Source organism: Manacus candei, unplaced genomic scaffold (genome assembly GCF_025592945.1).
Source record: "Manacus candei isolate 608988 ecotype Guabito, Panama unplaced genomic scaffold, ASM2559294v1 h1tg000014l, whole genome shotgun sequence".
Lineage (NCBI taxonomy): Eukaryota > Metazoa > Chordata > Aves > Passeriformes > Pipridae > Manacus > Manacus candei.
This window is the reverse complement of record NW_026138062.1, coordinates 22,061,794-22,075,204: the sequence shown is the minus strand read 5'-3', so window position 1 is coordinate 22,075,204 and position 13,411 is coordinate 22,061,794. Positions and strand designations below refer to the sequence as shown.

The window sequence follows — 13,411 nt, the reverse complement described above, 5'->3', positions numbered from 1 at the left end:
CAGTATTTTGTAGCAGCATAAATAATCCATGTGATGGATATTTTTTATATGAGGTGCTGTATTGCTTCAAGAGATACTTGCATTTCAACTTTTGTTATAAAGGACTATATTTATTTAAAAATGTTTTGTGAAATATATATTTTTGTGTTTTCTCATCTGATAATGTTCTGTACTTAAGAATTACTCTTTAAAGAAATTAAGAAATATTCTCCTTTTTTAATACTTTTGTAGGATCTGTGAAGCAGCAAAAATACATGGCCTCTTGGAGCAGGAGCTTGCTCATGCTGTTAATGCATGTTCACATGCATTAAATAAAGCCAACCCAAGGTTTCCCGAGGTAAAGGAACAACAGAGATTTATGTATAAGTAAATAAGCTATAATATCTGGGTGCACAAGCTTGTGGCACAGTGTCTGTATTGTACTCCCTGTGCCCATATTAAAACAAGTTGGATGAGAAGGCAGAAGATGAAGTTTCTCTGTTCATCAGTGTCCACCCCAGCTCATACTCTTAGGTGAACATTGGACATTGGAAAGGGACATTAATGACACAAAATGCAGACCTTCTGGGGGAGTGAATAGTCGAATGAGAGATAGGGAGTTTGGATTAGGGGCATAGTAAGAGTATGACTGTTACCTTTTGGAAGCAGTCAGGAATTCACTTCATCGGCAGTGGTGGTCCACAGCCAAGGGTGCTCCTCCAGAAGTGATGCAGCAGTGCTTATTTAATCAAGTGAGGTGGTGCAAACAGCAAAAACAATCGGCAAAGTAAGCTCACTTCTGCCTGCAGACGACTGTGTAGGCACATCCCTAAACAGAGAGTGGAGGCATGACAAAGGTTGAACTAGTTCTATTACTACATAAAGGTCAATTTCTGTGGATACTTTCAGAGAAATTTTCATGCTTAATTGCTATTCAAGTGCTATGCAGAGAATGCAAAGGGGCTGAGGGGAAATGCATTTCCTCTTTCCTCTCTTCCCACTAGACAGTCTAGGTGTTTTCAGGAATTGGACCCAGAAAAGATAATTGGGTAGAAACTATCTATATCTAAACTAAATTTACACATGATAAATATATCAGTTGCCCTTTGCTTCTTAAAGTATGGCTAGTAGCTTACTTCTGCTAAGGATAAGGTGAAAAATTGAGATCAACAGTTGTTGTTAAATGAGACCCACAACTTCTCTGCTGGCCTTTGTCATACATAAAACTCATCGATTTGTCTCACAGATGGCTGGTCATTTGATGATATTCAGGATTGTGTTAAGGTCATACTAAATAAAATTGAACAAAAGACAGTAAATAAATACTATATTTTTGGTTTCTGTTCTCAGTACTGAAGAATTTGTCAGTTTAGAGCTAAACTGATGTATTACTCCTAGGAGAAGGCACTTAAGACCTGTTCTGTTAGCCCAAAGTACTTAGTCTGACTTGCATCACTTCAAATATTGTTTATACTTCTTATTCCCCAGAGCCTTACCAGAAACACTGCCATGGAGATAGCTGTCAATGTGAAGGCCTTGCATAATGAAACAGAATCTCTGCTGGTAGGAAGAGTTCCTTTGGTAAGATCACAAGACACTTGGTTTTATTCTTCCCTTCAGATTATCCGTGATTTTTTCTTTGCTGATTTTTTAAAATTGGTGCAGAATTTATGATGTGCTGCAAGAAGCTCTGTAAAATCGATAGGAGGATATTACACTGCATTTGTGGTTGGATTAGAATGGATTACAAATTCTTGTCCAAGGCTGGCATCCATCTTGCCTCATGTCGGGTAGCTAGGTCATTGCTTGTACTCTTCTTTTTAATAGTCAGTGGAGAGAAGTAAGTGTCCCTGTTGAGGTTGATTCACACTCAGCTGTCTTGGAGGGTTATCTTAGAAAAAGATAAATCATCTGGAGATAAAGCATTTAAGAGAACTTCTAGAGTGTACTATTATGTGACCATCTTCAGAGTTTTAGGAGAACCTGGGGTGAGAGCTGTTTAGACTAGTGCATTCAGCTTCTGCAGATCTAGTCTGGGCAAGTAAATATTACCCTTGTTCTAATACCTGTCAGGAGTTATTTTATAATCTTTAACTGGTAATAATTAGAAAGTTTCTTTATGTGACATTGTGAAGAGAATAAAGATGTCAGGTTTTCTATGCTGGTCCAGTTTTACATTAAGAACATACTCGTAAGGAACAGTTACATTTTCTTAGGTTCAAAAGCAGATTTATTACTAACTTACTGTTTAAGTGTTGTAATTAAAAATGGATATTAATAGGAATATTTTCATTTATCTGAGTTAGGGTATGAAATTACTGATGCAGGTTCACATACCTTTTTACACAAGTGGTAAATGGTATAAGTCTATTTTAGAGTAGCCAAAAGTGAATATAGTCTAAAGGTCATATGGTTTAAGTTCTAGAAATAGTCAAAAATTAGATTCATATGTTTTATTTCAGAATGTTTTCAAAGGAAAAGTTATTCATTAGATGTTTTGGTCCAAGAAAACGGAAAAATATCTTGCTATTTTTTTCAAGTTGCTATTACTAATCCCCCATATTTCAGATTTAAAGGGGAATTAAAAGAAAGAACTTTTTTAAAATTTTAAAATAGTTTAGGAAGAGGAATTAGGAGAAAACATTTAAGTTGGAGATGTCATACTAGGACTGGTGAAATTTATCAAGGCAGGCTGGAAATAATGTTATGGAAACCTTCTCCTTGAAACATTACCTTTTCTGCAGCCAGTTGCAATCTCATCGTGTTGTTGAGCCGGTCCCTTGTTCAGGCTCCAAAGTTTAATTTGATTCATTTTTCCATTTCTGAATTTTTACATGTTGTACTTCTGCTTCTCATTCTGGTCTGTGCAAATGTCTTCATGAATCTACATCGAGCCCATTTTTTAATAAAAACACTGCTTGGAAGGTACTGAGATACTATTCCAGATATGTCCATTACACTCATTTGACATCATACTTGTTTAGAATAGTTTTTCACAGCCACAGTAACAAGGGACCCTGGTTAACCTTATTGCCATGTATTTTATAAATGCTGAAGTTGCATGTGTACTGGTCCCTCATTCTATTAAAATGACGAAGTGTAAGGTGTTGCTTGATGCATCAGCTGCTCCCCTCATAACCTGTTCTCCAAATTATTTTTCTCCTCTCACAAAGACAGACATTCTTTCTCTGATATCCTCCTTTTTTTTTTTTTTTTTTGGTCTCTTTAATTCTCTCTCACCCCCCTCTTTTCTGTGATCAAAGCTCCTGATAGCAGTAAACTGATGTCTTTATTGCATATACTACTTGATGTCATGATTTAACCCCGGTCAGCAACTAAACTAGGGCACTTGGTAAGCTGCTTCTTAGGATCACAGAATGGTTTGGATTGGAAAGGACCTTAAAGATCATTCTCTTGCCGTGGGCAGGGATGCCTTCTATGAGACCAAACTGCTCAAGATAGGACAATGAAGCTGATTTGTGGAATCTCCCAGATGGTTATGGCTGGAATAAAGTTTGGAAAAAATTAAAAATACCATGTTTTGTCTAGATGCTTTCCAAAGGCACTGTTTCCATTTTTGATTTTTAAAAAGCATTTCCAGTCTGCAGCAGAGCACAGTTTTCAAATGCATTAGGAGAAAATTAATTCCCTTAATTAAGAATTTTTCATTTCAACTGAAAGAAATTATCGAAGCTCACTTGAAATAAAATATTTTCATATTAAAAAATTAAATTGGGAAGGAATTGAAAAAACTTGATTTTCATTGTTTCATTCATAGTGCTAATTTTTGTCTTGGAAAGAAGAAGGTTTTCCAAGATGTTGTAGAAGGAGAATACAGAATAAATTGCTGATTCTTCCCATACCAGAATTGCACTATTATTTTGAGTTTATTTCAGGAGAACCATCACGAGTGGTTTTTTTTGTCCCCAGGCAATTGAGAATCAAGCAATTAGATAAGTGTTTGTTGAGAAAGACAGGATTCTTTGCTTCATTCATTTATAGAAAATAGATGACTTGAATAATTTCTCAAAAATGAAAACACAAGAAAAGTTGTAACTTCTTCATAGGCAAATGACTCTTCTACTGTGCTCCAGATTAACTGAACTATTTGCATTGAAAAAAAAAGGTAAGACAAAAGAAACATCAAAGTCTATTTATGGACACTGAATTCTATGAGCTTTAGAAGAGAAAATAACACAATAACAAAAAGAGCTTATATTTCCGGTACTGCTGTACTAGACTGTACTGCAAGCTCTCACGAAGGATGTTCTATCTTTTGAAAGACAGTAAATTTGCAAACTACTGAAGCAAAGGAAAGAAGTTTTTGTTAGGTAGGATAAATTAATGAGGGCTTGCAATTTATCACCAAACCCCAGCAATGTCAAAATCTTTTTCTGGCACTATAGATCAAATATTCTCTTAGAACTCCATTTAAAAAATGAATTCACTAGGATGTATGTAATGTATCCTTTCAAAAGGATATTCTGCACTGTTTTGGGATTTCTTTTACTTTAAAGAGAAAAATAAATGAAAAGAGTGCTATATTAGTGATTCCAAGCAACTTGTTCTAGGATTCAATTCTTTACCTCAAAATGGTGTTTCAGCAAAAAAACAGATTTTCCAGGGGTCAGCTCAAAACAGCTTTTCTAGGGGTCAGCTGCCTGCATTACCTCTTCCACACAGGTTCACTCACAAAACAGCTGCAGAATACTTTTCAGACTGGAGTTCTAAAGAAAACAGGTACCTCCATGGGGTTCTCAAAGTATTGCTAGAGACAAATTGCCATAAGCCAGCAAGTCCCAAGGTTTTTACACTGCCACCGCTTTCTTTTACTCTTTGGCCTTCACTGATGTCCTTGATGTTTTTTCTCCTGTCAAGGAGTTCTTCACACCCTCAGCCAGCAGCAGTCTATTGCTCCATGTCTCACCTATTTAGAAGGGATAGTGCAGGTAACATATCAGTACTGTAAGACCTTTGGGCATGAAGCATCTTCAGCAAGATCCATTTCCTCTTACTTGACCATGAGAGACTAATCTACTATCTGAAAACATTTGCAAAAAATAACTCAGGCTTACTGCCATCTACTCAATTTTTTTACACCACTTTCCATACAAAGATTTTTCAGATGCTTGCTCTTCTGTTCAGGTTTTCTCTCCCTTATGCTGGTAGTTTCCTTTCCTAGTGTGTCCTAGGTAGTGGTGTTACCAGCTAACTCTTGCTCTATAAAGACTCTGGAATGCAGAGAATGATGACAGTGATTGCAGTCCAAAAGTCTCAGCTGTCTCAGTCATCCCTTTGTGCTTGGGACCATGGAAAATGTAGTGTCAAGGTGGTCTGATGCATCTCCCAAGGAAAGTAATTTTGGAAGATTATTTATTATTTGTTTTCACTGTTTGTTTTACACTCACCATGAGGTAGTCATCTATTTGTGCCTGGTAACAACGTATCTAGATTTAAATGTTAAATCTCAATGAAACTAAAATTACTGGTTTTCTGACCTGTTTATAAACAGCAGTTAGAAGCTCCCCATGAAGAACTGTTGTCTGATGCTTTGCACAGTGTGGAAATAGAGTTGAGAAAACTTGCTGAGATTCCTTGGCTTTATTATGTTTTTCAACCAAATGATGATGAGGTAAGTTTGATGAGTACTTCCTGATTTTAAGTGAACTTAATTTTCTTTTGACAGGGAAGAATAAGTTAGAATCTTTCATTACCAGAGAAGCAATTTCAGTAGTGATGCTGGATCATTTCTGTCTGCTGTGAACAAGCTTCTAAGCTTAGGGCTTTTTTTTTTTGGTGTTTTTTTCCCATTTGTGAATGTAAAGGTTTTGAATAATTATTTAATAAATGAAACACATATAGAGTTAAATCCTGACATTATTCTTTACAGAAGTAAAATTGGGTCTTAGTTTTTGAGATTAATTATGAATTATTATCACAAACATGTAATTTAACTGTTGTTTTCTGTTAATTAAAGGTAACTATGCCCATTATTTCATACAGGATCCCCCTCTGGATTATACTAAAAGAAACAACAGAAGTACAGTGTTTCGTATAGTGCCAAAGTTTAAAAAAGAAAAAGTTCAGAAGCATAAGAGCAGCTCTCAGCCTGGTATGTGTTTTGAAATTACAAGAAAAATAGTAGAATTTGTGGAAAACGTGATTTCATGGGGTTTTCTTGGTAAGAGGCAACATTATGCGTTCTACCTAAGAGTAAAGTCAGAGTGAAAAGCAACTGAGCTACTTGGCATCTTCATTAGGATAAAGATTTCTTTCAGTGCATTTAGAAAGCATTCAGTAGGATCCAAATACTTCCAAGTGAACCAAAGAAGTACTGTGAAAATACTTAGGTAGTTTTATCATGCAACAGGACCTGTGTCTTTGCTGGTGGTTCCATTTGATTAACTCATAGCCATACAAGCTGTGGGTAAACATGTTGTTACCCTGTGAAGCTCCAGTTCAGGTTTTTCAGGTTAGTTCCAGAAGGTGTGCAATAGCTTTTATCACACCGTTTTAATTAACCAGATATTCTTAAATTTCAGATGGGTTATAAGTTCAGCAAATGACATAGATCAAACAAAAAACCATGATAGTCAATATTGATTTTATAATTAGAAGTTGAACAAACTCCACTCTCCTCTCTTCCCACTCTTATCCATGAACTTACTTCCTTAAGATTATGTCCAGGATCAGATGGTCCTAAAACTGTTTCTATGTCTTTATCTTTTTAATGAATTGGTCATAATCTGCAAAGTCTTGCAGTTGTTGCTCAAACTTTAGTTTTCAGATTAGATTTAAGGTTTCACTTCATTATAAAGTGATCGGCATTGAATGAAGTTGCAAAATTATAGCAATAAGTAGCATAGTTAATTTTTTAATAAATGTGGTCTTAATAGGACTAATGTGGGCAACTAACCTTAGAGAACAATGTTTTATAGAGAGCTTCTTAATGGCCTTTGTAACACAGTAGCTTAAAGAGTACTTTTATTAATTAAGAATACTAGAATCTGTTAATTAAAACTGGACTTGCTTGCTGCCATTGCTCTATTTGAGGTATGGTTTCTGGTTTAATTTTACATGTTAATTAGTTTTTGAAGGCTTCTCCTCTCCTTGGATGGCTTCTAATAAATTAATGGCATAAAGCAGAACATCATTAGATTTTGCGTCACTGATCCTAAGCTGGTTTAATGTGAATTTGTTGGGACATGATGTTTTAAAAAAAGGCTTTACTGAAGAAACTGGAGTAAAGCTGAAAGCATGGCTGCAAAGCAAAGAACCCCAACTTTGTTTAGATACTTTCTCATATTAACTGCTAACCTGTAACCTGCATGTAAAAGGAAACTGTAAGTTTTTGTGGAAATGACACCTCTAACCTTTCCCTTTGCTAGCACGGCAATTCTACTCTGTTTTCCACTCTCTTTGGCCTAATCTTTGCTTGTGATGCATTTGAGCATGTAGAAATTAAGGGGGTTTTGCTCTTAACTTTGGTAGTTCAAAAATGGGGCACAGATGAAGTTGCTGCTTGGCTGGATCTGCTCAGTTTGGGAGAGTACAAAGAAATCTTCATCAGCCATGACATCCGAGGCTCTGAGCTTTTACATCTGGAAAGGCGAGATCTTAAGGTATTTCCTTTGTGCTACTTTTCTGCTATTGACCATTTTCTTTGACAAAACAACACCAACTTTTCTTCTTTCCTTGCACTTGTCATTGCTTGTAGCTTGGCTTACACTGTGCAAATATGCAATAAACTAATACGCGCTGTCCTTGTGCCTGACTTTCTGAAGTGCTGACTTGAATTCACAGCCAAGAATATCTGTGTTATCCGAAATTTCCTTTTTTTTTGCACTCTGTGTAGAATGATAGCATTGCAGTTTATGTCAAAATGCATAGGAGAAGCACCTTTGATATCGTAGTGGCATCAGTGTAATATAATGTTATCTTCAAGAGTTCACTGTTTCCATTAAACGTGATCAGTATGGATCAGTGGAAGGTGGTGATAATAATTTTGAATCTATCTACTGCAAGGGCTGATCTTCTCCAGATGATTTATTGTATCTATCTATCTATATATTGGATATAGCTGGTGTGAGAGAGATAAGCAGCTCAATAAATTGCAACATTGGACTTATATGGTGTTGGTGTTTGTGTGTCAAAATAGATTTTCTCATCCCTGACAGACCTCTGCCTGATTTTGTCAATATATATTTAAAAAAGAGCACTTTTTTTGTCTCCAGAATTGTAAAACTTTCTTCTTCTGAGGTCAGATTGGTAAGTTTTGCAGGGAGAAATGTTACCTAGCAGTCTGAGGCTGTTATTTGAGCATGCTGGTCCTTTTCAAGAATGACTTAAGTGCATCCATTATATGTAATAGAGGTTATATCTTTGGGGATTCATTACATTATTTTTTCCGGGAACTCAGTAGTAATGAGTTCTTGGTAATGTGTTTTGCAACTGCTTTTAGCACATAAGAGAGGAAATAGGATATTGTATAAATTGCCAACATTTACATTTAGAGTGCATGTCATTGCTCTAGCCACAGTGGCAGGAGTCTGCACAGTATTTTCATACAAATGTGCTACTTTATGTAAAGTTTCTTGTATAGCATGAAATCCTGGCTTTATAAGGTAGTGCTTGCATTGTGAGACTGTTGCAGTAGAAGGCAGCTGCTGAAGACAGCTGTGTTTGAGATAATCTCTTTGGCTGTTGTGTATTATTTTACCCTTTGGTATTAGATTGCCTGAGCATCTTTCCACAGAAGTTAAATTCCTTTCTTTCAGGATAGTTCCTGACATGCAGGGACAGTTTCAGGACAGTTCCTTACTGCCAAAATTTAGAACAGAAAACTGTCCAAGCACTCCACTACAATGTTCCAGTGATGGATTTTTCAAATCCCTGTTCTGTATAAGTGATGAACAAACTTAAAACTCAGCTGGGAAACTTAGCATCACACCATGCATATGTTTGCATGTCCAGCATATGCTTGCATGTCCAGCATATATTTGCAAGTCGAGCTTGTTGCAATAAATAATAGTGGGTAAGAGCAGTGCTAAACTAGACATGGCTTCTGGCCATGCCTTATTTCTCATAGGTACCAATTTGACTGCTTGCCCAGAAGACTGGCACTTCAACCAAGTAAATATCTGCAGCAGGGTAATCATCGACCTGTCATCCCTGTCACTAAGACACATGCTGATTCGATTCAGGGTAAATAAAACCCCATCCCAAAGGTCTATACCATGAAATATCTAAAAGCTTCTCTTAGAGGGCCTATAGAGAGCCTACAGAGGCTATTATCCGCTCTATCTAGTGCTGCCTGGAGACACATAGGATAAGGAGTTGCTCTACACAAGTTGCCAAGGAAATGTCCTGTGCTGACCAGAATCTTGCTCCAGAATCGCCCCATGTGCTCATTAGCAGATGCTGAGAGCTTCTACATCAGTGCTGTTTAAAAGCTAGGCCAAGTTTTTGGCTAACCATGTCTTTCACTGTATGTAACAACTCTGAATTTAAATAGCAGAGTTTAGCACTGTTGGCTACATATGGGGCATGATCTCTGCAGGGAGCCAATTAAGGATGGCTCAGGCAGCCTGCAGTTTTTTGCCAGTGGCCTGAATTGCTGTCAAGATGTGTAATGTGATACTACGGAAATGAGCAGTACTTCACAAGCTGCCCTGTGAATCTTTCCTCCCTTTGTCTATCAAAGTGGTGCAGATGAGTCCTCAGTGCTCTTGCAAGCTGTAATGTGTCTACAGCCTCTCCTCCACTGCAAGGCTTGTGCTTGCTGACAAGCTGAATGGGATGGCCATTGGCTCACAAGGTCCTAAGTCATGTACAATAGATTTACCTCTATTACTGCTCATATGTGCAATAAGAAAAATACGTACCTGTTTTAATTGAATCCTTTGGGCCCACCTATCTTTCTGTGGTCAGAAGTAGAGATAAAGATCAGTATGGAAAAGGATTTGATGAAGCTCTCTGCCTTTGCACTCGTTGCTGAAATACAGAGATACGTTAACTGAAGAATTGGGCACCTCTTACTGTATTTCTGCATAGCTTTTAGATCCTATTCTCAGTTAGCTCTGTGTGGCAACTGGCAAATAGAGAACACCTCCAAGAGGAAGCAGATACCTCTTTCCACCCAGCCCCTGCAGTAGTACTCTTTCTTCAGCCTCCTATGCCTGATTTTATGTAAGGGAATCTTAGAATTTTATACCCCTATGATTTTCTTTTTTTTTTTGAGAAATGGCTGGTCAGGGAGTTGTGAATTGTGCTGTAGAAAGTGTAGAAAGAAAGCTTGGTGTGACCTTTTTTGAACCTTATTTTACAAGCAAACTCATTGAAAACTAGCCTCTGATTTTTCTGAAATAAATACTTGCATTCTTAGCATTGATAACCATGTTCCTATGCATACAACTTAATCATAATCAGAACTGCAACACATTTGGGAGGATGAGAGGATGATGTCTCCTTAGAGCTTCCTTGGAGGAAGGATTTCTATGACATGTTACCTTGATGAGCATTGCCAGTCAAGCTAAAATCTGTGTTGAGGACTGTGGCACTTCCTGCCTGTGTTTCACAGCAGCATGTTTTGGAAAAGTTCTTGCATGGAAAAGGTTTTGTAAGATTTATTAGCCTTCCTGCATGCCAGATGGCTTTTTACACTGAGAATGCAAGTAGAGTAGATTTGTCATTTGGAAGATGTTGATATTAAGGAGTGTTTATATAAATTGTTTGCTAGTATTACATTGGTGGTACATTTGGCCAAAAGAATGGCCTGGAAGTGGCAGTGATAGTGGAAAGCAGAAAGAGGTGATACTGTAGTTTTAAGGCCATAGCTAGGGAAAAAGAAAGGCTATTTTTTTTTCTTCAGACTCTGGCTAGAGTCTTGTCTTCAAAACTGTATTTTACTCAAATTGAATTTTTGTTAATTAGATATCAATTAGATATTAACAGGTTATGTAGAGGATGATGAAACCCATGCATACATAAAAATGCAGAGATATTTGGGGATCTTTTTTTCTGAATGATGCATGATATGCTGATGTAGCAGATCCTTGTAGTCTGAGGTGAAACAATTTCTGCAAACTTTCCTGCATGAGCAGTAAACTTGAGAATACTAGATAGCATGTAGTGCCAGGAATATATAAATTCTGGTTGCCACCAAATTGAAAACTATTACACAAGCATAAAAATTCTGAGTTGTTGGTTGGGTTTTTTCCCCCTGGAATTATAGCAGAATTTATCAAAGGGCTCCCCAGAATTTGTGGTGAGACTCTTGAGACTTGCTGTTCTGATATGCGTTAGAGCAACTTCAACTGGAACAGAAATAAACCCAAAATCTCTTGCCTCTGAAACATAGGCGTTGTTTAGGATGCTTTAAGAGGCTGGTGGAAAAAGTGCCTGAGTTTTCTGGGAATTTCATGATATGATTCTTTCCTCTGATATCTTTGAAGTTCAGCAGCATGTCACTATGGCTTATCCAATAGAAGTTCTGCTCATGAAAAAATGTTTGTTCTGAAGAATTTGTAAGTTCTTAACCTTTAACTTGTATGGCTTGTTGTGGTTTGGAAAGTATCTTTATGGGTTTTCCCTACTAATTTCAGTAGTTGTGTGTATTTTTGATTCATTTGAAAATTAAGTTTAACATTAAAAAGAAAATATTACACAAATTTGAAATTATAAATATTGCTGTCAATTTGGGATGAATTTCATTACTACCTACATTAATTATCTTAAAAATTAGTACCACATTTATAAGTGAGACGACTATTCGCAAAAATAAAATATAAATTGATGTGATGTGTAAAATTAGGAGGTTTTTTCAGATAGGTTTATGAACACCACTTGATTTGAGGACTTTTATGAACATATCTTGAACTCTTTAATGCTGACACCTTTATGCCAAAGTGCTGTAAAGGGTGATCATGTATTTATAGTGCTGATAATTTTCAGCTGAAGAAACAGCCAAGTATTTTTCATCTCTAATATAACCAGGATTCAGTCTTGACTCTGTGAAAATTAATCCATCTATTTAATCTTGGTTGTGCTACCTTTATAGTCAAGTAATTAATTCGTGCCCATCTTACCACCCCATTCTTCCTTTCTTCCAAAATTAATTGCACGCTAATTTTAAGCAATATAAAATACAGATTTTCTGAGTTTTTTGTGGCTGTAAGAAGGTGGATACAGGCTTTGTGTAGAGTATATGTAGAAAAATATATATGGTTTCATTATCCACTCTGTATGAGACTAATGTTTTCAAACTGCCTAATTACGCTCCTTTCCTTTTAATGTCTTTGAAATGGAAAAATCTTCCTATTAAAATGAAAGGATTTCTATTTCAGAAAAATAGATGGTGAAACTTTTCTAAGTTTTTTTTTAATTTATTTAATCACTATCTATTTATATAAGGTTTATTCTACAAATAACTAGTGTTTGATTCTGCCAATTGCTCAACATCACTGACACAAGGATTTTAAAGACTTTTTTAGAGCTGGGTTTTACAGATAAGCAGATTTCCACCAAACTGAGCTGAAAATTCATTAGTGCAGTGGGAAATCATTAGCACAGCTGGGCATCCTGTTCTGCTCCTCTGACCATTGGACCAGTCAAAATTGAAAAAGGATGCTGCTAAAGCTGTTACTCATACTGGAAGAAGTTTGCTGCAAAAAATCCTGTCTATTGTCTCATACCGAGATGGGTCCCAGAAACCAATAATAGAAACATTTCAGTTGAAGTGAATTGATTTAGTGGTCACTACAAGGAGATTTACTCTAGTGCTTTTTACATTTTCCTTTGAGATGTGACTGTCATGTCTTTGAGAATTTTTCTTCCAGCTCTCTAATCAGGAAGATCCATGTTAGCAAATGGAACCTTTTTGGAATGAAAAACAAATGCTTACCTTTTCTATTGCTCTCTAAAGGGAAGTTGTCCTACATATCTGTAGCCATTACATCCACTTTCCCTTAAGAAACTGGGGATACGTGTGTTTGTTGATTAAAGCAGACATCATAGGGCCTGAGATCAAGTGACATTGCTGGACAGAAGCTCTAATCCATCACATCCCACCAAGCATTTGATTGCTGTATTAGAGAGGAGGGGGAGATTGTTCTTTTTTGCCAGAAATTGTGAGGGGTTTTGTGTTTAGAAGTCAAGTCAGAGATGTTTTATATATATCGGGGTGCCTTGTGTTGTCAGTAGTGCAGGTAAGTAATTTTCAGTCTGCAAGACAGAGAGGGATTCATTGTATGCTCTAAGCAGGTTTTTTTTGTTAGGCAACACTTGCTAACACTTTCTGGTTACTGTCGATTGCAATGAGCATGTTTCTAGACATCTGTTGCATAGATAGATCATAATCAATGAGGGTTTTTTTCAATTTTTGTAAATAAACTTCCTTATTTTCCTTTCTTTTTTTTTTTTGTTTGTTTACATT

The 13,411-nt window shown here is 36.5% G+C and overlaps 1 protein-coding gene across 3 annotated transcripts in view; it reads left to right on the top strand.

Annotated features, from left to right (window-relative positions):
• The window catches only part of DGKH (diacylglycerol kinase eta), a 163,658-nt gene that overhangs the window by 139,581 nt on the left and 10,666 nt on the right, over positions 1 to 13,411 (top strand). For 2 of the 3 annotated variants that reach the window (XM_051778672.1, XM_051778674.1), the window contains 5 exons: positions 232 to 337; positions 1,468 to 1,560; positions 5,492 to 5,611; positions 5,983 to 6,091; positions 7,471 to 7,601. In XM_051778672.1, the coding sequence (XP_051634632.1) occupies positions 232 to 337; positions 1,468 to 1,560; positions 5,492 to 5,611; positions 5,983 to 6,091; positions 7,471 to 7,601 (559 nt within the window). The remainder of the gene's footprint in view (positions 1 to 231; positions 338 to 1,467; positions 1,561 to 5,491; positions 5,612 to 5,982; positions 6,092 to 7,470; positions 7,602 to 13,411) is intronic. The other variant, XM_051778673.1, reaches the window with a different exon arrangement.